Here is a 27401-nt window from a genome sequence, read left to right on the forward strand (position 1 = left end):
CTGATGAGCTTGCCCGGTGTCAAGAACATGAAGGCATTTGTAAAACTCTCCTCTTCCTTACTTGCAAGGCTGGAGCCGGAAAATTCATTTGGGGAAATAAAAAAAAGTCTTCAGTGCCACCACACACCCATCAAATAGAGAAGAATGGAATTACTGCTGCTGTACATATAACAGGGGCGTGTCTCCAACCACACTATTTTGATAATACATAAGCATGACTCTGAGAAGTTTTATATACAGTCAACTGTACATTTGTCAATGTGAAGAGGTGGTTTTCAAAAAGGAAATTCTAATAACTTATCTGATTAGATAAATTCACTTACTCTTTTAGGTTACCTATGATTCTAGGTAAAGATGTTATTCTCCTATAATTAACCAAGTTGTGTTCAAGACTAAAGATCCTTCCAGAGATGGTTTTAAATGGTCTATAGGTGGCTTTCATTAATTCAACTTTCAAAAGGCATTATTTGGCAATTACAGCCTCCAGGCTCTGAAGACAGTGTCCAATTAATAAACATTACAGCATTGATATTTTCTTGCTGTCAAGGAGTCCTCAAGCTGCCTTAGAAATAGGGGTCACCTCTGAGGACAGAGAGAAGAGAAGGGCAAAGAGGGCAGTGCTTTAGGTCTTTAGTGTTTATTTACCAAGAGAAGTACAAGACAAATATAACAAAAATGTTATCATTGTAAAATCTAAACAGTGAACACTTCAATGCTTGCCATAGTACTTACAGCATTTTTAGTACATTTATATTTTGTAATTTAAATGTTTTTTTGTTTTGTTTTGTTTTGGCCTCTCAAGTTGCTGGGATTAAGGCGCCTGCCACCACGCCTGGCTAATTTTTGTATTTTTTAGTAGAGACAGGGTTTCACCATGTTGGCCAGGCTACTTTCGAACTCCTGACCTCAGATGATCCGCCCGCCGTGGCCTTCCAAAGTGCTGAGATTACAGGTGTGAGCCACTGCGCCCAGTCAATTTCAATGTTTTTAATTTCACAACTTACATTCTAGCTTCAAAAATATATTATTACGAACCACTCACCAAGATTTTATGGCCAGATACCCAAATTCATCTCAGTCTCCAAGTGCAAATTTTAAAACTGATTTCTTCCATCACTCAATTCAAGCAGAATGGTAGAGTAGTATTTTAGAACAGACAGAACTAGTAAATCCCAGCTCTGTGAACATACTTTCTCTGTTACCTTGGCCAAGTTATTTGCTAAAGGCATTTGCTTACCATCCTGTATCTGTAAAATGGGTATTTCCTATTGTAAAAGGTAGATAAGTAGCATGGGCTTGGTGGGTTAGTGTTTTTCCCTCTCCAGCTGGAAAAAAAAAAAAAAAAAACCTGGTGTGGGGGAAGAAGGGGAACAGTTTGTGCAACAGAACTCTAAGAGGAAATCAGCTGCTCATCAAGATAAGGGCTGAGGCATAAAACTGCCAGAGGGTCTCAAGGCAGGCAAAGAAGAACCATGAGGCTCATCCTGCCCATGGGTTTGATTGCTACCACTCTTGCAATTGCTCCTGTCCGCTTTGACAGGTAAATCTTACTTGCTGTGTTCCAGTCCCTGTGTGGGAAAAGAATTAAAGGTTGTTTCCTTACAGCTCACTTTTTTATTCATTTGCCTCCGTAAAGGGAGAAAGTGTTCCGCGTGAAGCCCCAGGATGAAAAACAAGCAGACATCATAAAGCACTTGGCCAAAACCAATGAGGTAAGCATTTAGAGGGATATTTTATCTTTTCTTACTGTTCTCTAAAAGATGCTTCTTCTTATTTTACTGTTAATGCCCACAAGACTACAAAAGACTGTGGAACATAGGGGAAAGCAGGAGCTATCTGGATAATTCAGCCAATGGCCAATACTTCACCTGTTCTGGTTTTGGTCTTGGTTTCCAAGACTACCACTTCTGTTTTTCCTCCCCAAAGCTTTGCAAACACCAGCTTTTTCAAGGTAAAACTGTGAAATCAGGAGCTGTTCTTGGCCTCCTTATCAGGGCGTCTTTCTCTTGCCTGCTGGTGCCATTCCCTCTCCATTCTCCCCACTCCGACCCTCATCTCCTCTGGTGCCATAATTTCTCTTAGAGTACTAACTGAAAACATTGAGGCACTGGCTAATATCAAGATGTGACCCTTTCCAAGAGCAGGTACGTTTTCAAATAAGACTTTTAAAGTTAGATCAATCCTTTAAAATCCAACAGTCTAATGTAATTTTATCACGTATTCAGCTGCTCCTATTTATGTTGCACCAGCCACCTTATATATGTCATTTCAAATTCTCCAACAGATTCTCAATGTCAGGGTTATAATGTAACTCATTTGAAACAGAAGAGCTAAAGTGCAAAGACAATAAATTAAATGACCAAGATTACACATCAGATTTAAACCCAGAACTGGGTCTGGGATTTATTCCACTCGAACGCACTGTTATCTCCACATCAAATCAATCAAAGGTCCTGCCTATTCTAACTCCCAAACGTTTCTCAAATCCACACATTGCCCTCCATTCCACTGCCACTGCCAAGTTCATGTTCACTCTACATCTTGCAAGGAGAATTTCCGTAGTCCCTTAACTAGCAATCAGGGTTCTAGTTTTCACTCCCACAAAGCCAACTCTGCATTGCAACCTGATTGCTCACTCTGAAACTTGACAATTGCATTCCTCCATTTGAGGGTCATTACTAAGAAGCAGCCTAGTTTGCAAAAAGCATTTTCTTCAAAGTCAAATGCTTGCATTCAAATCCAAGCTCTACGCTAGCTCTGTAGCCTTAGGCAAGTTACTCAACATCTCTGGGTCTCAATTTCTTCTGCTATAAAATGGAGATAATAGTCATAGCTACTTCCTAGGGTTGCTACAAAGACTAAGTAAGCGTTTGATAGCACTTAGAAGCAGGCTTGCCATATTAAGCACCATAGAAGCATTTTTTGTTATTGTTTTTGTTTTAAGAGAGAGTGAGACTCTGTCACCCAGGCTGGAGTGCAGTGGCGCAATCTCTGCAGCCTCCGACTCCCAGGTTCAAGCGATTCACCTGCCTCAGCCTCTCTATTAGCTGGGATTACAGGTGCCCACCACCATCCCTGGCTAATTTTTGTGTTTTTAGTAAAGATGGCGTTTTGCCATGTTGCCCAGCTGGTCTCAAACTCCTGACCTCGTGATCCACCCGCCTCGGCCTCTCAAAATGCTGGGATTACAGGCATGAGCCACCATGCCCGGTCAGAAGCATTTTCTGTTGGTATTGGTATAGCATTCAAAGCCTTTTATGATCTGCCAAACTACCAGCCTCTTCAATATCCTGCTCCTCCACCTTCTTCCACACACTTCGAGCCCCATAAACACCAAAATCTCACCCACGTTGACCCTGTACATCTTTTCTCAGGAGAATGTGTTTCTCTCCGTTTTGAGCTGGGTAAGTCCTACTTATTTCTCAAGATCCAACTCAGGCAGTGTCTCCTGCAGGAGTCTCTTCTGTTCATCAACTCTCATGACTCAGTTTTGGCTGCTCCTTGTGCTCCTGGAACACCCGGTTCCTTCCTCTGGCATTGGTTAACATGTGGGAAACATGCATGTATGACTCTGTGTTCCACACCAAACCTTTCACATCTCATAAGTCCCCTATTAGTCTCTACAACTGTGGCACCCAGCTCTTTGCCTCGTGCTTAATAAATGAAAGTTCACTAAGCTCTAAGCTCCTGCTGCACATTACCCTGCTAGAACACAGAAATGTCGATTGTGATAAGATGGCTCTGCCTAACTTGCCTTTGCATCACACTACATCTCTCATATGTCCAACTCATGATGTAGCTTTTTGATCAAAATAAACAAACATTGGTTGGTTCATAGCAGCCTCATATTGTCACTTGATTGACCTCGAGGTAGAGGGGGACTCAACCAAGAAACAGCCAGGCAGACCTGAACACATGCACAAGCAGGAGTGGAAATTGAGCTTTTCCTTCACATTTCCCAGTCTGGGGACTTGTACTTCATTTAGTTTAACGATTGAGTATGATTTTGAAGAACCACAAGAACTGGAATCTTTTCAATGTTTGCTTTTGTTTTTGTTTTGTTTTTTTTTTTGTTTTTTTTGAGACAGAGTTTTGCTCTTGCTGCCCAGGCTGGAGTGCAATGGCGAGATCTTGGCTCACCACAACCTCCACCTCCCAGGTTCAAGCAATTCTCCTGCCTCAGCCTCCTGAGTAGCTGAGATTACAGGCATGGGCCACCACGCCTGGCTAATTCTGCATTTTTAATAGAAATGGGATTTCTCCATGTTGGTCAGGCTGGTCTCGAACTCCCGACCTCAGGTGATCCTCACCTCAGCCTCCCAAAGTGCTGGATTACAGTCGTGAGCCACAACACCCAGCCTCGAAGTTATTTTGATCTGAATGCTATACTTCTGAGCTCATATACCAAATTTTTGAAATTGTCAGCTAGAGGAAGAGAAAGGAAAAAAAACATCTGCACCTGTTAACTGTCTTCTTGCCCCAGACCTCAGACCTATTTCACAATCTTCACAACACTTCCCAGTGGACCCTCATTTGCCCCATTATTTTAGGAGAGAGGAGTAAAATTTAGAGTCCTAGTAACTTGCCCAAGGACATATTGCTAGAAAAATCACATTTCTGGGGGACTATACCGACTGTTGGATACAATATCTTGTATCAGGATTTCCAGAGTTTATAGGGACATCAGGTTTTGAGGACTAACTAACCAGATATTTAACTTAAATTTCCAATTAGAGCCAGATTCTCTGGCTAGATGAATTGTGATCCCATTCAACCCCAAAATTGTGGAAGAAAAAAATTAACCAAAAGAGCTGCCCATCCTTTTTAACTTGATAGACCTGAAGTCCTAAAAAAAAAAAAAAAAAAAAAAGTGATCAGGTACTAGGAAGGTTTCTTTCCTCCTCACTAATATTCAACAGTTCTTAAATATATTTGCAAAAATCCCATAAACTTATTAAAAGAAGGGTCTGTATCTTAGTTATGCTGAGCCCCAAATTCCTTTCATAGTGTATGAGACATGATCATTTCTTAATCAATATGTGTTGGGTAAGCAAATAAACTCTGACTAACACTGAGCTTATCTCTGCAGCTTGACTTCTGGTATCCAGGTGCCACCCACTATGTAGCTGCTAATATGACGGTGGATTTCCGAGTTAGTGAGAAGGAATCCCAAGCCATCCAGTCTGCCTTGGATCAAAATAAAATGCACTATGAGTAAGTCCTTGGCAAATATTGAAATTTGTTGGATATTCAAAGTTTTGGGAGCCTTGAAGTAGAGGAAAGTATTACAATGGAACTCTTTTTAATTGGGCCCCCCAAAACGAAAGCTCTTTAAGATACAGATCACAGTTACTTCCAAACACATTATCGAAGCCTGTTTACAGAGGTGATAGAATAAAAACTTGGCAGTTCAACATCTACCTTACATTTGCTCTTAGATATAAGAATAACAATTACCTATATCTACCATCTCCAAAACCAGCCCCTCATAAGCACAGAGCCCACATGAGCAGGCATGAATGGTTTAGCCACACATCATCACTACTGACAGGTAATCGGCCCAGAGCTCATGAGCTACTGGCGCTGGCCTTCTTTTACGTATTTCAATTTTCCTGATACATAAAAGGAGACCAAAAAAAAAGTCAATGGTATGTCAGAAATACAGCAATTGGCATGTCATTGGTATGTCAGAAGTACAGCAATTAAAAATATACAATAAATAATTCTTTATGAAAAAAATTCTTCCTCAGAGAAAGCACAAGCAGAGCAGTAGAATAAGGTTTAAATCAAAGAGAAAAGAATCTCAAATAGCCAAAGATGCAGAAATGAGTCATTCTGGCCCCACAGAGAAATAAGAGAAAATTTGAATATATTGAGCAGCAACAATGGGCCATGTACAGTCTGGGCCCTGGGCAGTGAACAAGAAGGGAGCCCAGCAATGAATATAATAAATCAATGCATAATTTAGAAAATAAAATGTGTCGGCTGGGCGCGGTGGTTCACGCCTGTAATCCCAGCACTTTGGGAGGCCAAGGCAGGTGGATCACGAGGTCAGGAGCTAGAGACCAGCCTGGCCAATATGGTGACACCCCATCTCTACTAAAAATACAAAAATTACCAGGCATGGTGGCATGTGCCTGTAGTTGCAGCTACTCGGGAGGCTGAGGCAGAAGAATTGCTTGAACCCAGCAGGCAGAGGTTGCAGTGAGCCGAGATCGCGCCACTGCACTCCAGCATGGGGGATAGAGCAAGACTCCATCTCAAAAAATAAAAAAAAAAAAAAGAAAATGTGTTTTTATACTTTCAAACATTTCATAGTTTGATGTACAGAGGGATCCAATTTTAACTTCCCCAGGCCATGTCATGCCAGGATTCCCCTTTATTGAGACCCTCATTGTCAAAACACTGCTAAACACTAGTTCATTTTTTTTTTTTTTGAACTTGTCATTTTATACCTCCATTACCTGACTTGGTGCTTTAACTCAAAAGGTCTGCTTCTGGCTGAGATGAAGAAAGATCCTATTGATGTCAGTGATGTTATATTGCAGAGCAGGATTTACTACTGCTCACCATTAACTTGATTTTATTTATGATATTGCCACAATATCTCAAATAAATATAAACTCCATTGAAATTTAAAAATCATGTACATAAGACAAGTAAGCAAAAAACATTCATGGCTTTAAAGGTAACATTCTATTATTTGTGATGGTTATTGATGACTTTTTTGGTTTTGTTACTGTTTCAAGAAGGTTGTGGCACAAACGTAAAAGTTAACAAATTGAAAATATATAATTCACGTTGTGCACATGTACCCTAGAATTTGAAGTATAATAAAAATATATATATAAAAATTAATTGATACCAGCTTTAACCCTTTTAACTTAATATACCGATGTTTTTCTGTGTTTTTATAAATCACATCATTAAAATTAGACACTTCAAAAATATAACTACAAGATTGCAGAAATTTGTATTACATTATCTGCTTACATTAAGGTTCAGATAATGTATTAACTCTTTCATCTAAAAGAAATCAACCCTCTATCTTAAATAACCCCTGGTTACTGTGTCTCTTTTTTTGTTTTGTTTTGTGTTTTTTGAGATGGAGTCTCGCCCTGTCACCCAGACTGGATTGCAGTGGCACAGTCTCGGTTCACTGCAAGCTCTGCCTCCAGGGTTCACGCCATTCTCCTGCTTCAGCCTCCTGAGTAGCTTATACTACAGGCACCCGCCACCATGTCCAGCTAATTTTTTGTATTTTTAGTAGAGACGGGGTTTCACCATGTCAGCCAGGATAGTCTCGATCTCCTGACCTCGTGATCCACTCGCCTTGGCCTCCCAAAGTGCTGGGATTACAGGCATGAGCCACCGCACCCAGCCTACTGTGTCTCTTGATTCACTTCATTGCCAACTTTCTAGTATACGTGCCTAAATTATTACACTCTTCACTTTACTTCAGTCATATAGACCTGGTCTGGATTCCTATGATAAACTAATTCTTACAAAGCATTCAGCCCAAGCTAAAATAAAGTAGCGGTGTGGCCAAATTTTATATAATTTGGCTTGAACAGCAAGGTAAAGAATTAGGTATTATGTTTTCCTTAATAGCCCTATAATGCAGTTACAATGTAGAAAATGTATCTAGAAAAGCTAGTTGCTTGGCATGAGCATGGATAATGGAGTAAATCACTGTAAGACACCTAGGCAGGCAGCTAGCATCCTTCCAATTTATCAAATAGCTCACATCAGCCTTTTTTCTCCTTTGGTCCTCTAGGCCTCTTCTATCCTGAAATGATTCTGATTCAACTAGATGTCTAAATCCAGATCCTCAAATTAGTGTGTTTTTTCACTTTATCTTATGACAAAGGAGTTTCTTGCTATCTACATCAAGAACCAAAGTGTTAAATTACCTATAAAAATTGGTTTTATCAAATTAAAACATGAATTCTACAAAGTGGCCCAAATCAGCCACAGTTATGAGAAAGCCAAATAATTAATTACCTCCCTCAGAAATATAAATATGTAAAGTGATATGTGCAGACAAGAACTACTTAAAATCTTGTCTCCAAGTACTAATTATATAGATAATTTTATTTGCATATTAATTATATGAATTACTTGGTGTCAGTCAGTAACAGAAGAGTTCTAAGAACAGAAACATCTGGTCGGACCCAGGCACCAGGCTGAATTAAACCATATTAAGAGGCTGGTTTGACACAAAGATTTACTTAGACACCCTTCATTAGACCGTGTATATCAACCACTATTTAGTTTAAAGCATCTGTGTGATTTTTCTTTAATTTTTAGAAAATTTAGTAAGCCAGATTTTATTTTAAAATAACACACTTGTTTCCTTTTTTATTTATTTACAAAATCACAAAAGGCCAAGTTCAAAAAGCAAACAACACGGATATACTAACAAACCCAAACAGACTGGCAAACAAATATCAAAAGGGAAGCACGTCCATTGGACTGAGCCTCTGGGGAAGACACTGTACTTGGATTCAGCAGTTCAAAATCCTAGTGTTTTTAACATTGTTCACATTTTAGACAGTCAGTTTTTAACATTGTCTTTTCTTTGATCAAAGGTTAAAAGTAGAAAATAAAGTTGTTAATGAAAGGTAACTCAGAAAACAACTATTAATATAATAAGAAAACTCAAATGGTACAATTAAGTAAAATCTTACTAGGATCCATATAAGATTATGTGAGAAATGCAGAAGAGATCTATGCCAAACTGACACAGTGATAACACCTTATATTAATGTCTAACTGCCTAATAATAATGTTCAGTCAGATACAAATTCATGTTCCAGGGATATACACAGTCCTATCAAGTGTTTCAATCAAATCATTCTAATGTGTCATTCCATTCATTTCTTCTGCTTCACATTATACATATTACTTACCTAAGAGTATAGCATGCATGTTATACTACAACATGCTACATGCTACAAATGTTGAAGTTACAATTGGTCATGTGACAAACAGGTGTGTGGAAGGTAGGAAAGTGGGTTCTGAAGCAACACTGTCTGGGTCCAGTCCCATTGAAGCCATGCATTAGGTATTTAACACTGGCAACTTATTTAACTTTGCTTTACCTCACACCTCATCTATAAAATGGGAATAATAATGGAACTTATTTCATAGGGGTTTCATGAAGATTGACTGGGATCATAAAGTTGCTGTCTGCCTGGTCCTTTACTTCTATGAATACACACACACACACACACACACACACACACACATACACTGAAACAGGCAATAACTAGAGGCTATCACCAGATGTTCCATTTTCCTCCCAGTGAATAAATGAGTAGTATTCCTCAAACGTTGAGAAGTCCATGTCAGTAAGTGTAGAATCTGATGTGTGGTAACCAAATTAGGGAGTTACCAGGGGGATACTGAATCTTAGGGAAACCTGAAACCATGCTTTTTGAATAGCACCGTATCCTGATGTAATGTGGGCATCAGGAGAATCCAGTCCCATTTATAAGTCACCCTGACAGTGACTCTGCCTTCCTGAAACATCTTTCCCCAGTGCATGCGCACGCACGCGCACACACACACACACACACACACACCCCAGAGCCTACAATAGTCACATACCTTGGCCCATAGTTCTCCAGTCCTTTGTTGCTTTTTAAAAGCAGCAAAGGATGGGAGCCTTGAAACTGTCAAAGTAGAATTTATCTCATCTCTTCTCTGAACCACTTACTTGCTGCCTAATCCTGGGACATAGACTTCCATGAGAGTTGGTTGATTGGGCCAACTGTGCACCAACCTCCGAAGACTAAGGAGAGTACAGGTCTGACGGCAATACCCAAGGATTTCACTCTCATGATGAAGGCACTATTGTACGCTGGCTTACAGCTATGGTGCTGATGTCAGACCCTCCAGGTTCAAATTCCAACTTCTGTATTTTAATAGTTGTGTCCATTTTGGAAATTGGCCAAACCTTCATAAAAAGAAGGGCTGATAATGGTACCCAGTTAATCATGTTGAGTGATAAAATGTAAATACAGTGCTGAGAAAAGTGTCTGGCACATAAGAAAGGTTCAGTAAACATAAAACATTTGTATTATTCAATACCCAGTGATAATTATTTATCCTTTCACCTATATTTAGGAATTTTCTTAAACAAATTAAGCAAATTTTGGAGCAAAAAATAATATTTGAGAAAAAGTAATTTGGTTTCATTTGTTTATGCCTGGCTGCTGGTTAGTAGAAGGGTTTGTGAAAATAACATCTGGCCCCAGTTCTTAATTTCCAGCCTTAGGCTTAATTTCTAGTCCCTATCAGCAACGATCTGGCACCATTCTGATGCTCTCATGCAGCTGCATCATTTGTGGAAAGATTGTACTTCCACTCACACTGTTTTTTCGCTTTGTTTTGTTTGGTTTTGTTTTGCTGCTGTTATAGGAGCTAAATTGATATGTGTAAGTCTAAAAATATTCTTAGATATAAGCTTCCTGTGACTAATTAATACTGCGTTATGTTACAAATCAACCTCTGGGACCATAGAATTTCTCTTCTGCCTGGTTCCTCCACTTCTATTAATGCAGGTGGAGCAAAAGCCACGTGCCCTCTTTAGAGCTTAAAGCAATTAATATGTCTGTAATGACCACCCAAAATATAATTTCAAACCTTCCCAGACTTTGCATGAGTTTCAGTGCAACATGCTCCACCTGATTCCAAAATTGCTGTCACAAGTTTATTTTCTCAGAAATCCTAGATTCATCATAAGTCAAAAGCAAAGCATACAGTGAGTTAGATATGATGTACATAATGATGTGCTTGTCAGTGCTGCTAATAGGAATCAATATTCATTAGCAGTACTTGGTGCCATGTGCTAAATAAACTCTAATTAGGGGAATACAGCGTTTGCGTTCCACATCAGAACTCAGATCAGTCAGTCAATCAGCAAGGAGAAACCAACAAGTAGAGTGGAGCTCAGCAGTGTCAGTGTCATAGCTCATTATTATAAGAAATTGAAGAAATCAAAGAGTCAAACATCTACATACCATCAAAGCCTGCTTTAAAAACGTGTTATGATTGTAAAATAATTGTCAATTTTGTGACCCAACTTCACTACTATTCTGAAGTTCAATGGGAGCCTGAGGCCACCAAGCACTTAGGTTTTACTTCATTTCATCCTCACCACATGCCTGGTCACCACAATTATAAAAGTTGGAAAACTGAGGTTCAGAGGGTAACTAAGCCGCCCAAGATCACATTTCGTATTATGTAGCCGAACTGGGGTTGGAACCCAAGAAGGTCTGAACACAGGTCACTCACTGCTTCCTTATTTGATAAGATTTATGGTGACAGAAAGAGCACATGATATTGTCCCAAAGACTAGAGTGAATGTTAAAAAACAGACTTCTTCCTGCATCCAGGACTCAATGCTAACAGCAGAAAAAAAATACATGTGCATTTCATTACCAAAAGGTGAGTAATTCCTTTATTTATATAGAGTCAATGAGAAATGAGATAAGCCAAATAAGAAAATTGTTCAGATAAGTACAACTTCAAGAAATCCTTTCTTTTTAACATTTTTATTGAAACATTTCCATTATAAATGATAATTTTCTGCCCTACAAAATAGAGTATATTGACTATGGTTTACCTTTGGGTAAAGAATTGTCATTATCAATGTGCATTTTCATACTGTGCTATGAGACCACTGACCCATGTTTTCGAAGCCCTTCTGTCTAGGGAGCTTTTTTACTTTTCTCTTTCTTTTTGCTGTCAGCTATCACCTACTGATAAGAGCGTGTTCTCTGCTTGCTTTCAGCAAGTCATTTTGCCTAGATCCAATGCATTCCTTCTAGGTTAAACAAGATTTTTAGAACAGTATCTAAAACAAGACAAACAAGATTTTTTGTGAGGGTATTTGTAAATCTCCTACAGCTGTAAAATAATATTTAACAAGTTAAGGAATCTAATAATAGGTTTTAATGCAACCATACATCAGTGGACAATAATTTGATCATATAAATTGATACTGCCATATTAATCTCAAAGTGGCATTCAACATCATTCTTAACGGTGACAGATAAGTTTTCCTGTAAAAAGCAGAAAAAAAGAATGCCATCTATGGCTACTATTATTTATCATAGTTCAGAGAGTTTTCCAACGCAAAACAGCAAGGAAAAAAAGAAATAGTTATTAAGAAAATTAGAAAGTATAGATATTAGCAGAAGAAATAACACAGAAAATACCCTAAAAACGTAACTAAAATTCCTAAAAGTAAAAAGATGGTTTTTTAATCTAATAAAATAGCTAAGTGCAATCAAAGTAAATTTTTTTAATATATGAATACTGTAATAACCAATTCAAAAATGTAGTGAGAAAAAAGTCACAAAACTGGTAAAAATATATATATATAAATAGGCAATCAAAATACTTAACATTTTACTGAAGAATCAAAAACATACAATTATATTATGATCCATTATTAATAAGAAAATTCTTATATTATTTATAATTTAACGTCTATCAAAAAATCCCATTTTTTCTGATGATTCTAATTCCTAAAATGATTCTGATAAGACTTTTTTTTTTTTTTTTTTTTGAGACAGAGTGTCCTCTGTCACCCAGGCTGGAGTACAGTGGCACAATCTCAGCTCACTGCAACCTCCACCTCCTGGGTTCAAGCAATTCTTATGCCTCAGCCACCCGAGTAGCTGAGACTACAGGTGCCCACTACCACGCCTGGCTAACTTTTGTATTTTTAGTAGAGACAGGGTTTCACCGTGTTGCCCAGGCTGGTCTCAAACTTCTGGCCTCATGTGATCCAACTGCCTCAGCTTCCCAAAGTGCTGGGATTACAGGTGTGAACCACCATGCCCAGCCAAGACATTTATTTAAAATAGGTGAAATTACTCAAAATTTTTGGAAGAAAAGAATAAGATACATTATCCAGTATTAAATTTTACTGTGATTAAATATGATTTGGTTTCTATTAAGGCATTAGAAAAAAGATTAATGAAGCAAATAGAAAATCCCCAGACAAAATAAATAAAATACTTGCATATATGATGAAGATGACATTTTTTAAAAATAAATCTTGAAATGAGGCAGTTTGTATTCAAATTCCCAACTCCATCTCATACAAACTGTGAGTATTTAAACCTTCTGAGCACTAACTTCCCCATCTGTAAAGTGATAATACTGACAAGGTCAATTAAATAATGTGTATAAAGCTGTACCTGGCCTGTATTACACATATGGATATCTGAGTCCAAGTGAAAACGTCAGGTAGACAGTTGGATGTGTAAGCCTAGAGTTCAGAGAAGAATCCATACCTGGAGATTCAAGTATGAGGGACCATCAGGTGACCATTACAGCCATTGGACTCCATAAAATGATGACATGAGATGGCTCAGAAAGAGATGAAAATAGGAAGATGAGGCCGGGAGCAGTGGCTCACACCTGTAATCCCAGCACTTCAGGAGGCTGAGGCGGGCAGATCACCTGAGGTCAGGAGTTCGAGGCCAGCCTGATCAACATGGAGAAACCCCGTCTCTATTCAAAATACAAAATTAGCTGGCGCAGTGGCACATGCCTGTAATCCCAGCTACTCAGGAGGCTAAAGCAGGAGAATCACTTGAACCTGGTAGGTGGAGGTTGTGGTGAGCCAAGATCACGCTATTGCACTCCAGCCTGGGCAACAAGAGTGAAACTCCATCTCAAAAAAAAAAAAAAGAAAAGAAAAAGAAAAGAAAGAAAGAAAAAGGACATAGGAAGATAAGGTGTAAGCCTGTTGACCCTCAACATTAGTCTCCCAGTGATTTTTCCCACACCTCTTATTTCACCCCCTCCAAATCATGTTAGCCATTTTCTAGATCCATCACTATAGGCACGTTGTTTCAACACTTTGTACCTCATTTTTCTCATCTGTAAGATAAGCATAATAATCTCATGTGAAGATTAAATGAATTAATAATGTACATATGGAAGTCAGTGCGATGCCTGGCACAAGGTAAGTGCTAAGTACCTGCTTACTATTATAATTATCATTATTATTCAAGTTTCTCCCAGCTCAGAAGGTGTGAAATTACAAGGTATGGTCTGTAGATGTGTGCATGAAAGTATCCCTTGTTGCCTGTGTTAATGTGGATGCAGATGTGTGTGTGTTTTGGAGAAGGATGGGGAGTACGATAGCAGTACAATATGAGCCACATGCATAATTTTAAAATTGCAGTAGCCACATTAAAAAAGTAAAAAGCAACAGGTAAAATTAACTGTAGCAATACATTTTATTTAGCCCAATATATCTGAAATTTTTATTCTACACAATTTAAAACTTATTAGTGAGATAGTTTATATAATTTTTATACTATCTTCAAAATCTGGTGTATATTTTACACATACAGCAATCTACTCTTGGACAAGCCCCACTCCACATGTCCTGTATGCACTTGGGGCTAGAGACGATCACACTGGACAGCACAGCTCTAGATAAATGGGGAGATCAGAAGCCAGACACGTGACCTGTCTAAAGGAGATAGCTAGAGGAGAATAATGAAGAAACAGAGCAAACTTGATTAAAGATACAGGAGAAGGAAGAGAAATTTTCTGCAAATGAAAGATAACTGTGTTTTCCTTTCTCATGATAAAACATGCATTTTATCATTCCCCTGTCAAACAGAATCTTGATTCATGATCTACAAGAAGAGATTGAGAAACAGTTTGATGTTAAAGAAGATATCTCAGGCAGGCACAGCTACGCAAAATACAATAACTGGGAAAAGGTACAGCATAAAATGCCTGTACTTTTTTTAAGTTACCCTTAATATTTATTGTTATTTTGTTTTTATTCTAATTTCTCAAAATTGATTTTGCTCTTAAGATTGTGGCTTGGACTGAAAAGATGATGGATAAGCATCCTGAAATGGTCTCTCGTATTAAAATTGGATCTACTGTTGAAGATAATCCACTATATGTTCTGAAGGTAAAAATAATTCAAGAACCACTAATTCTTATTACTGTTGAAAAACATGAATTTAAAGGTTACTTTGTAACACAACGGAGCTAATTTTGAGACAATACGTATTATCTCTGAAAGAATATTTAAGCTTATTAATAATTCTTTAATATCCATTAAAGAATAGAAGTGACAGGTGGTTTTGGTGGAACCAAGAAATTGTCTGGATAAACATCTGTCAGAGATTGCACAGTGGACAAACCCAAATGAATATTTCATCCCACAGCTTTATTACAAGAGTCTGTGATGTCTCTGGTATAAAAAAAAACCCTCACCCCTTAAAATGCAGTGAAACTGATGAATGAATGTCATGAAGGGAATTTAAATATCATAGCATCATAGGACTGTAGAACAGTATGTTAGGCATTTCAACCCTGTATTGCTTGAGGGTTCCCTGTAACAGAGTCAACAATTTCCATTCCATTGCTGCTGGATTTTTGCGCATCCAAAGATACTGCTCCCTGAAGCGGCCACTTAACAAGCGAGAAGCCCATCCACATCCCGAACCCCCATTCATTCATTATTTCCAACTACTCAAAACAAATCTGCACTCTTTAAAATGACAGCCATTCAAGTATCCAGTACTATTTCCCTTCCCCACTCCAACACAAGATCTTCTCCACTCCAGGGTAAATAGCACCAGTTTACAAAACCAGAAAAACAAAAGGAAATGGCAGAAACAAAAGTGACTTATAATCAGTTTCTCAGAACACAGGATGTTAGAATAAAATAAAAACAATGGGATATGAATTTTTTTCAAAATCCTACCAGCTGCCCTGACACTAGAAAAATTTTTTGAAAAATATATATTGTAATAGATTATGAATTACATATAGACATTTAAAGATATGTCCCATGGTCCCTTCTGAGAACAATATGTGCATACATGGTTCTCATTCAACAATAGACAGGGGAAAGAATTGCTTTGAGAATATGAATGAGTTATTGGTCAACAAGGGATCGATGTGTGAGTTTGTTCAAAACAATATCTCAAGTTTATTTCTAAATAGATTGGGAAAAAGAATGAAAGAAGAAAGGCTATTTTTATGGATTGTGGCATTCACGCACGAGAATGGGTCTCCCCAGCATTCTGCCAGTGGTTTGTCTATCAGGTAAGTGAATCAGAAGACTCTCCCAATTCTCCTTTGACTGCCGAGTCTCCAGCGCTTCACTGAGTGGCAACATCCTTTCCAAACACACAATTCCACTTAGCTAGAAGAGCCCACACTTGGTGCTGTCAGGGAAGAAATGCTCTGAATTTTACTCATCATTACAGTTTTTATGAAACTGACACCTTCCCTTCAAACAATTCTTAAACTCAAGCTAAGAGTTTATGAAACTCAGACTTTTCTTGGGCTATCATATGAAAGTTTTTCTTGTAGTCGAGTATGGAAAATCTGAAACAACCTTCACATAACCTACAAATGTAACTTTTCTTCAATGAGCTCAAAACATAGATATTTAATTTTAATTCCTGTTTAGATAATACGTTGGTCACACATGTACTTGGAATTTTAATATTTAAGTGTCCTTTCTGAGTGAAAAATAACTCAACTTTTTTTTTTTTTTTTTTTTTTTGAGACAGAGTCTCACTCTGTCACCTAGGCTGGAATGCAGTGGTGCAATCTTGGCTCACTGCAACCTCCGCCTCCTGGGTTCAAGCGATTCTACTGCCTCAGCCTCCAAAGTAGCTGGAACCACAGGCATGCACCACCACGCCCGGCTAATTTTTATATTTTTAGTAGAAACGGGGTTTTGCCATGTTGGCCAGGCTGTTCTCAAACTCCTGATCTCAAGTAATCCGCCCCCCTCGGCCTCCCAAAGTGCTGGGATAACGGGCATGAGCCACCACACCCAGCCTATAATTCACTTTTTTGAAAGGTTAATCTAGTTTATATATTCAATATTCCTCTCACTCTATTGCCAATGTATTTGGACTCCTACCATATTTTAATTTTCTCTTTCTGTCAGCTTTTGCACATGGCTCACTGGTGAAATATGTATAACAATGGTTTTCTGGGCATAGATACTTTTTCTAGAAAAGAATCCACCAGGAAGTGACCTGTAGTTACTTTTGCTCTCCCAACTGAGGGCCAAGAGCTCCCCCTATTCAACACATAAAGGAACGCACATCACAGGTCTACAAAAAATCTCCTCTTCAAGTCAGATGTACCTGGAAGGACTTCCCAAGAGTGGTGAGAGAGATTTTAGGTAGCTACAGAAAGTGCATGTGATTAGAGAAATTTCAGTCAGATATAGGAAAAAAAAAAAGTTGTTCAACATCTGAATTCTTGGGTATTTTATTAATACAAATTTTTTTATTTAATTCTGCATATAACTATCTCACAAATTCTCTCCAATATTTTCATATTCCTGTGCTTACAGACTCAATCTGTATTTATGTAAAGGATGTGAGAGAATCAATTAAAAATAAGTTGTATTACAAATTTTCCATTTGGCTTCCAATCTTTCTATGAAACATAACTCTCATGCTACATTTGGAATGCTACAAGTCTCGATAATTAAATGCTCCTTTAAAGACTGTTCATTTCCATTAATGTCACTAGCTAAATAAGTTAGGTTTTTTTCCCCTGTAATCTACATGGATTATTTTTGTTAATTTTAGGGAAAATATGTTTGAAAGCATGTGATCTTGGGAAGTGACTCAAGTTATTACTATTATAACCACAGCTTTCCACGTAATAGCTAAACTTCATACCAATAGCTTAATTTTTTTTCTCCTCCTACAGGCAACCAAAACTTATGGGAGAAACAAAATTATGACCAAACTATTGGACCGAATGAATTTTTACATTCTTCCTGTGTTCAATGTTGATGGATATATTTGGTCATGGACAAAGGTACTGCTCTCTACTCTCTTGTTTGCATTTAGATATTATTTACAGGCTTTAATACACATTGTTATGCCTTCAGCTTAGGGTTTAGGTAACTAGTTAATTCTAATTCAGAAAAGTAAAAATCTCAGTTTCAAATTAAGTATGATTTCTTGGTTGCATAGGTATCCTTAAAATAATATAAAATTTTTGCTACTGAAGCTAGTTATGTGGAAAAATGAAATAAAGTAGTAATTATAGAGGAAATGTATGATTGCATTATATGATATGGCATATCTAGCTAAAAATAAAGCCAATTAATTGATTTTAAAACAAAAACCTTTGTATTTCATCAATTTTGAATAGAATTTGAGGTAGAATCACTGTATCAAAAAAATAAAAGAGAGATACAGATACCTATTTGTCTTTTTACAGTATATTTTATTATCCTGCTTTCGCTAAATAAGAACTCTCAAACAGATACTGTTACATCAAGTTATTTTCTGCAAATAATGCTCCAACAGTAAAAATTTGACCTGCATTATATCTGAATCTATATATGGTGAGAAAGCTAATGAAGTTATAATTTAAATTATGGTTAATTTCAGAACACCATTAGTCATCTTCTAATACTGAGAACTAATCAACAGTGTTTAAAATTAACTGAATTATTTCATCAAAGCCTAAGGATATAATATTAAAAACCATGATTCTGAAAATACTACAAATTATAAGAAAACAATATTTTTTCCTCTTTATAATAAAGGGCCTCAAGATAACTAGATAGATTTCAAAGAAAGTTGCAGACACCTGCAGAGAGAATTTGAAATGATCAAATTGAAAAATGCAAACTGATCTTGTGTAAACACTTACATCATTCAATCTGGCAGAACCGCATGTGGAGAAAAAATCGTTCCAAGAACCAGAACTCCAAATGCATCGGCACTGACCTCAACAGGAATTTTAATGCTTCATGGAACTGTGAGTAGCAGACTTGCTATCAAGGAAAATTGCTATAAGGAATATTTAGGCCCCAAACTTAACTAAAACACCTACTTGCTCAGTAAAAATAGTTATGCTTTGAGTGAGTGTTAACTTTTGTATCTATAACACGAAAGACAATCATCACTACCATTAAGGGATGTTTTGCTGTGTGGAAGGAAATAAGGAGGAAGGGACTGTTTATCAAACCATCTCTTACTTACTGTATCTAGTTTGCTAAAAAATTAAGCACAATCCAAATGCATAAAAATTCAGATAATCTGAATAAAGACCTCAATTTCCTCTGCTTCCTGATGTAAGAAATATCGGTGGTTAAAAGCAACATACAGATAGTTTTTCAGATATTTAGTGAAAAGAGTCATCTGGAGCAAAGAAAGTGAAACAGTTTAACGGAAATACGATGATAAGCAGAGGCCTGCTACATCAGACGATGCTTTAGTTGCTATACAACTATGACTTTATCACTGCACACTTTCAAGGAGAAATTACCATTGCCCCAATTTATGTATTTCTTCTGTGCCTAATTTTGTTGAAAACATCACCTGAGCTTTTAACTGTATTCTACCATAATGAACATGATAATAGCAGCAGCTATCCCTAATTGAGAGCTTTCTGCTGAAAAAGGCTGAAGAAACTTGTGCCCAGAGAAGGTAATTCACACCAGCCCCCAGCACATTAGAGCTGGGGTTGAATTAGAACTGGAGTCTATCTGGCTCCATGTCATAAGCTGCTTCTGATTTATTATTCCTGTGGCCTTGGGAAAGGACAAGGACGTAAACAAGGCTTAGAATATTCCAGTGGGCTAAGTCTGTTACAATCTGGCATGTGTGTGCAATGTTAATCTGTAGTGACTATGATACAAGAGACATTGAAGCAGCCCTGTAAACATGAGAGGCAAAAACATTTAAAACATTCTGTGAATCTATAATACATTAGAAGAGGCAGGAGCTATATGCATAGGGAGTAGACTGTGGTCTCATCCACCTATGTCTTCTGCAGCCATTCCTAACACCAATGACCCATGTGCAGATGACTATCGGGGCTCTGCACCAGAGTCCGAGAAAGAGACGAAAGCTGTCACTGATTTCATTAGAAGCCACCTGAATGAAATCAAGGTTTACATCACCTTCCATTCTTACTCCCAGATGCTATTGTTTCCCTATGGATATACATCAAAACTGCCACCTAACCACGAAGACTTGGTACGTAGACAAAAGTTTGCGTTTCATGCATCGACACCACCATTGACTTTCAGTCTGTTCTTCATTAACTTGGGTAGGTTGAAAGAATTTCACATTTTAATGTCAAAGAAAAGAACTAATGAAATTTGCCTTAAAGTTAAAATCATGATCTTTAATTTTTCATTGATAAAAGTATATAGATAATAAATTCTTTTGATGTGATTCTCAGGAGGAAAAAAATATCGGGAAGAAATGTCTAGGCAAGGCACAATAGAAGTCTATTACAACACAGCTCATCGTGGGGTTTAACATTTACCATGGGTCATACGGTAAAACCATGCACGGAAAAAACCTAATAGAATAGCAAAGACATTCACTAGTCCTGCCCCCCAGATATCAGATTTAAGAAGATAAATTGTATTTTTATCCTGATCAACTTGGAAATTATATTCTTTTACTATCTAAAGAAGATTATAAATGTTTGTGAAGCTTCCTAAGAATATGTTATCTTTCCAAAACTATGATCCATTAAGCACCTTTTTTTTTATAAAAACTGATTTGATAATGTGAGCTTTAAAAAAAAAATTCTGCATATGGGTTCCAATGAATCACAGGAAGTGACAGAGTGAATGGGTGCATAGAGGGATAAATATTTTGAATTGCTATAGAAGAAAATAAATAAAACAGACAAAATAAAATTTAAAAAATTAAAAAATAAAATAAAAATAGTGGTCCAGATCCCATGGTGATTGGCAAATATAGCACTTCCAGTAACAGCTGTGGTCCAAATACTGCCTCATAAAATATTTTAAAAATTTTAAGAGGTTACAATTTTCATTCTGACCTCAGTCCATTGTATTTAGCACAACAGCATTTAATGTTAATTGGAGCACAGACTTGAATCAGTCATTAAAATCATCTCCATATATACAACAAAGAAAACATACCAGCAATATATGGCCCATAGTCATTTATTATCCAATCTAGGTGATAATCTGAGTGCGTGAGTTCGATTAATGCATACCAATGTACAGCACCGTGATTTCAATCCACTGTTAGGAAAATGACATTATGGGTTAAAAAAATACATATCCACGGCTGGGCGCGGTGGCTCACGCTTGTAATCCCAGCACTTTGGGAGGCCGAGGCAGGTGGATCGCGAGGTCAGGAGACCGAGACCACGGTGAAACCCCGTCTCTACTAAAAATACAAAAAAATTAGCCGGGCGTGGTGGTGGGCACCTGTAGTCCCAGCTACTCAGAGAGGCTGAGGCAGGAGAATGGCGTGAACCCGGGAGGCAGAGCTTGCAGTGAGCCGAGATTGCGCCACTGCACTCCAGCCTGGGGGACAGAGCGAGACTCCGTCTCAAAAAAAAAAAAAAAAAAAAAAAAAAAAAAAAAAAAAAAAATACATATCCACAAAAAAAAACCACTTTGAGTAAAATGAGAGTTCTTGCATAACAACTAAATTGATTAAGAAAAAAATTATTTCTTGATTATATATATTATACATATAGTCTTTTAAAAATCTTTATTTGTGAGTGCAAATATGTTAGTAACTATATTCCATTAAAATTCATTCTGACAATCACTCTCATAGCACAAAACACTAATGTGTTTTAAAAGGTCATGACAAAATGCCACTCTGAAAGAGACACCCTAATTAACAACTATTTTAAAGAGCAGTCAAATGCCCTTCTTCCCTTGGTATGCTGAAGTCAGATGAGTAGAGAAGATCCTGTAGCAATATGAGCCTGTTAGGGACCAAGGAATGTAAAACATGGAAGAAACTGGAGAAACTCTCAGAAGAGACAATTATCTAAAGCCAAAAAAACTGACAGGAAAAATAATATATATTTTATATTTTAAAAGAAAGGAATGAGGAGAGAGAGAAAGAAAAGGAAGAGTAGAAACACAAAATGAGATATGACATTACTGTATATAATTGACTGCATATTTAAGTCTTTATTTTTTTATTTTTTTTTTTTTAGATGGAGTCTCGCTCTGTCACCAGGCTGGAGTGTAGTGGCGCAATCTCGGCTCACTACAACCTCCGACTCCCTGGTTCAAGCGATTCTTCTGCCTCAGCCTCCAAAGTAGCTGGGACTACAGGCACATGGCACCACGCCCAGCTAACTTTTTGTATTTTTGGTAAAGCCAGGATGGTCTCGATCTCCTGACCTCGTGATCTGCCCACCTTGGCCTCCGCAGGTGCTGGGATTACAGGCGTGAGCCACTGTGCCCAGCCAAGTCTTTATACTTACCACACATATTACTGAAAATAAGTTTCTCATTTAACCATTTATTTTATTTTGATCTTCAAATGCCAAATAACTGGTAAATTTGACTCTTTTTCATCCCTAGTAATTTACACATTTACGTATATATGTATGTATGGGCTTTGGTTTTGTTAAAACCAGGAACTGAATTCCGGCTTCACCAGTTCCAAGTAACCAGGAAATAGTACTGTCCATCTCATAGGGTTGTTATGAGTCTTGAAACTAAAAATCAAGGGCTAAGCACAGTGCCTAACCTGTAAGACTCCATTAAAAAATTGCATACATACATAATTACATATTCCTTGGTATTTACACAGTATTCTATTATCTCACTCTAACTTTCTTTTGTCTCCAGGCCAAAGTTGCAAAGATTGGCACTGATGTTCTATCAACTCGATATGAAACCCACTACATCTATGGCCCAACAGAATCAACAATTTGTAAGTCATTCCTCTTATTTACTGAGCCCTTTTCCCTAGTTATTTTTTATAAATATTAAAGAAAATTATGGAATTTGCAATTTAGGTTAGACCATCTGGAATTGCTAATTTAAATTCTACTTTTTACAGGATATTCTGAATTATATGTGAAACTAGGGGATAGATTCTGACCTTTTCTTGGGATAAGATTTTTCTAGAAACAAATTATACTGAACTTTTACAGGGTTACAAGGTCAACGGAAGCTATTAAGTCAAGACAGATTTACAGTTTACATCATCTACCTTCCCGTTTCCCACCTCTACCACCAACAAAGTTGTACCCTTCCAGGAACTAATGAGAATTCACTGGAGCAAGAAAAAAAAAATTAGCCAGGCATGGTGACCTATGCCTGTAGTTCCAGTTTCTCTGGAGGCTGGGGTGGGAAGATCATTTGGGCCTGGGAGGTCAAAACTGCAGTGACTGTGATGGCGCCACTGCACTCCAACCTGGGCAACAGAGCAAGACCTCATCTAGAAAAATCACACTCAAAAAATTAGATGTAGTAGAGTCTACATTTTTTTTAACCATTTAACTTTAACTGGACTCTTTCTTACTTGCCTTGTCTACATGTAAGTATGGTCTTTTCCCTAGCTGAAAAACAGCTAGGATAGGAAAACAGAAAATCAGTTTCAGCCCCCCTGGTCATGTAAAACAAGTTATCTCTCCTTCTCGCTTGCTCCTTCTCACTATGTTCAACTGAAATCTGTATGGTGAACTAGAAGGGAGATCACAAGACTCTAGTTTTGTCACTTTTGTTTTATATTCTCAGCACCATTTCTTAGTCTTCACTATTTTTAAATTTATGTTGTCTTTGTGTGTTTTTAAGTTATTGACTTGGATTTCTTGGCCTTGATTTTCTTGTCCCTTATTCTATATACAAGGAATCAGTAATTTTTTTTTCTGTTAAGGGCCAGATAGTAAATAGCTTTGGCTTTGTGGAGGTACGGTCTCTGTTGCAGGAACTCAACTGGAGCATCATAGCTCAAAAACGGCCGTAGACAATAAGTCAGCAAATGGGTGACTATGTGCCAATAAAACCTCATTCACAGAAACAGGAGGCTGGCCAGGATTTGCCAACTCCCATACTTTATACTAAATAATATCTGCAAATTTTTATGGCGTCTTTACAAGTTAGGCACTGTGCTTACCCCTTGATTTTCACAATCTCAAGCTTCACAACAACCCTATGAGGTGGGGAGTACTATTTCCCGGTTATTAGTAACCGGCGAAGCTGGAACTCAATCTCAGATTTTAACAAACAAAAGCCCTGATCTTGCCCACTGCACATACTGTTTGCGCATTTGGATTTTGTAGCTGCAATATCCAGGATTTTCTATTTTCAATGAACAGCCAAAAAATCCATTTGAGTATCACCGAAGACAATTAACTCAGATCCTGGGAAGTGAGACCACTTTCTGCTCTTATAGCAACTCCCACTAAGCTTAGTTTGGGAATTATTTAGTAAAAACTACCTTTTCTCCAAACTAAGTTCAAGCTTCAGTTCTTAGTCTCAAAATTTATACAAAAATCCCCATGAAACTTCTCAAAAGCAAGAATTATGCTTCAGATTTCCTCTTAGGCCCTGTAACTGTATATGGTAACATATAGTACAGCGCAAGGCACGGAACAACAGCAGAATTAGTCTCCATAAATTTGCTCAATGATAATGGTGTCCTGTACTCAAAAGGAGTGAATGTGAGTTGAAACCACAACAGGACTGGACTTGATTAAGCCTGCATCACTCTCTAGACCAAATATCCAACATTGTTTAGCATTAAGACTGCCTTTCTAACTTTTAAAAATTTCATGAACAACCCTTCCACCACCAAAGATACACTCATATTTTTATTACGCTTTTAGAATCTGTGCATTAAAAAATACTTATGTGCATATGAATTCAGGATTCCTTGCAACAATTTTACCTGACCACAGTTTTTAAGTCACTTCCGTGTTCCAAGCTAAAAGTATAAACTTTGAACTGAAAGTCTACATCCTCAGCAATTGCAATGGAATTTGAAAATGCTAGAATCAACATATACAGTTTCTAGGACTTACTTATTAGAGGCTTCTTTGGCAGAACTGGAAAATGACTAAAAAATGGACAAGTCCCTTTCCTCGAGCACATTCATTAACAATCACCTATCAACCAGTCACTGTTAAAGTACTGAAGAAAAAGTGTAGTGATACGGATGATCCCCAGCATCCACATAGATCTTGCTACAACCTAGCCATGCTGAGGGTTTATTACACATACAGGTGGATGACCACAAGATTTCAAAATACATGTTATGTACCCAGCTGTGTAAGCGGACAAAAAGTAAGCAAAGTAAAGAACAAGAAGACAGACTAGAACATCAGTTTAAAATGGCAGCCCACTTAGTAGATATAATAAATAGCAGGGCCAGATTGGCCACCCAGACACCACGTAAGAGCAAGAAAAACACAGATAGTCTTAGAGGCAAAGAACAAAGCATTCCAAACAGGAACAAACTTTGCAAAAGGCAGTTAAAGCATCAAATAATTATCCGTGTATGTATATCTACAAAAGTATGAGAATACAGAGCTATGCATAGCATTGCATTAAGATCTCTTAATGAACAAAAATATATAGTGTACCTAGCTAGCAGGCTAGCACTTTGGAGCTTTCAGAGATAGATGAGAGGACTTAGGACACAATAAACTACTCTTAAGGAAGTCACATTCTAACTGGAAGGAGCAGAGAGCCAAAACTACCATAGCTCCATGCCATCACGTGTCACTTTCAAAATGGAAAGATACAGTCAAGAGGGATTACTATTCTGTTTAACTGTGCAGCATTATTTAAAATTTTTATATTATACTAAAACATTTTAAAGGCATTGAGATTTAGAAAGAATTGCCTTTGTCACGCAGTGCTGCAGCAGCTTGATAAATGATCAAGATTTCTAGAACAGACTGCTTTAGTAAAGCATCTGATAGAATGTTAATCAAACATTCATGAGAAACAGGGTAGCAAAGTAGTTGACTTGGTAAGAATAAAAAATAAAAATGTGATTAAAGTTTAGTCATTCCAATAACCTGATTGTCACTTAACATGTCCCCAGATTTAGGAACAGCATCTAGCATTTGTCAGTGATTTCCTATCTTTGACTTGATGAAGACAGAAAAAAAAGGACTGGGGGAGCATTTTTTAAGCTCAACTTATGGAGGATCTCTGGCCTTTAGAAAAAAAAAACATACATTTGCTATTTGAACATGAGAGGCAAACATATCAGATAAGTTAAAATCATAAATTTTGAAACCAGGGAAAAACATAGGCAATGATCTATTCCATGGTTCTCAAGCCTGACTTCCCATTAGAACCATCAGGAAGCTGGCCAGGAGTGGTGGCTCGCTTTTGTAATCCTAGCACTTTGGGAGGCTGAGGCGGGCGGATCACAAGGTCAGGAGTTTGAGACCAGTCTGGCCAACATGGTGAAATCCCATCTCTACTAAAAATACAAAAATTAGCTGGGCACCTGTAATTGTGGGCACCTGTAATCCCAGCTACTCAGGAGGCAGAGGCAGGAGAATCACTTGAAACCAGAAGGCAGAGGTTGCAGTGAGCCAAGATCATGCCACTGCACTCCAGCCTGGGTGAAAGAGCAAAACTCCATCTCAAAAAAAAAAAAAAAAAGAATCATCAGGAAGCTTTTAAAATACATGAATGATTATACCCCCAGCCCCCAGAGATTCTGATTTCATCAGTCTGAGGAGGAGCTCAGGCACTCAATTTTTTTTAAGTATCTTAAGTGATTCTAAGATGAAACTAGGGTTGAGAATCGCTGATCTAAGCAAAACCTCTCATTTATAGACTGAAATTCAGATACAGAAATATTTCATCACTTTAGGGCAGAACAAAAACAAAAATCAGCATTCAAGACCAGAGTTAAAATGGCATACCTACCACTTTGCCCCAAAGCAGCAATATTGAGATGGCACAAAAAAGTAAATAGTAATGTTTAATGTGAAATGATTATATTTGCATAAACAGCATATCCAATCCTTCATCATCTTAGAAATAACTAAACATAGTACCTAGTGAGCAAGAATAGTTATTTGAGTTTATAAGAACCAAGAAGATTGCATTAGTAATAAAATTCATCTGTGAGTCACATCATGAATTAAAAAGTTAATTTCAAAGTACATTTCTTGTAGCTTCCTTTGTGCACCAAAATTGCTAGATCTACCACTGATTCTCAACCCAGTGCTCTTTTTTCATATTCTACATATTCTACTTTTTCAGAATTTACATTCTGAAAAAGACAAAGTTAAGACTTGTAGTTCATAACACCACATCTCTACTTACTAAGAGGCATTCAAACTGATATTACAGAGAAAATATTTCAGTGTATGCCCATGTATCTCTGGCTTCAGCTATTGCTTCTAATACAATTTTTGCTTATATTAATATAAAAGTACAGATTATATTGAATAAATTTAAATAATACTTTTTAAAATGATACAATTTTTTAGAAAACACTGTATCAAGTAAGCAATAAATGCAGCACACATTAAGTCACCAGCATCACTTCATATGGATCCCTTTGGGCTGAAATCAGATTCCTAGTTTGGTACAGTTTCATTTTGATTTGTTCTGATTGAATATGTTG

The 27401-nt window shown here is 37.4% G+C and overlaps 1 protein-coding gene across 1 annotated transcript in view; it reads left to right on the forward strand.

Moving 5' to 3' along the window:
- Window positions 1–1460: 1460 nt before the first annotated feature.
- CPA3 (carboxypeptidase A3) overlaps window positions 1461–27401 on the forward strand; it is a 32269-nt gene continuing 6328 nt past the window's right edge. Inside the window, exons 1-10 of the mRNA XM_055248583.1 lie at window positions 1461–1540; window positions 1637–1712; window positions 5090–5214; window positions 14660–14762; window positions 14861–14962; window positions 16006–16107; window positions 17746–17856; window positions 18720–18810; window positions 19831–20033; window positions 22646–22730. Of these exons, the coding sequence (XP_055104558.1) occupies window positions 1473–1540; window positions 1637–1712; window positions 5090–5214; window positions 14660–14762; window positions 14861–14962; window positions 16006–16107; window positions 17746–17856; window positions 18720–18810; window positions 19831–20033; window positions 22646–22730 (1066 nt within the window). The 5' untranslated portion in view covers window positions 1461–1472. The remainder of the gene's footprint in view (window positions 1541–1636; window positions 1713–5089; window positions 5215–14659; window positions 14763–14860; window positions 14963–16005; window positions 16108–17745; window positions 17857–18719; window positions 18811–19830; window positions 20034–22645; window positions 22731–27401) is intronic.

This window comes from Symphalangus syndactylus, chromosome 17 (assembly GCF_028878055.3).
Source record: "Symphalangus syndactylus isolate Jambi chromosome 17, NHGRI_mSymSyn1-v2.1_pri, whole genome shotgun sequence".
In the NCBI taxonomy this organism is placed as follows: Eukaryota; Metazoa; Chordata; class Mammalia; order Primates; family Hylobatidae; genus Symphalangus; species Symphalangus syndactylus.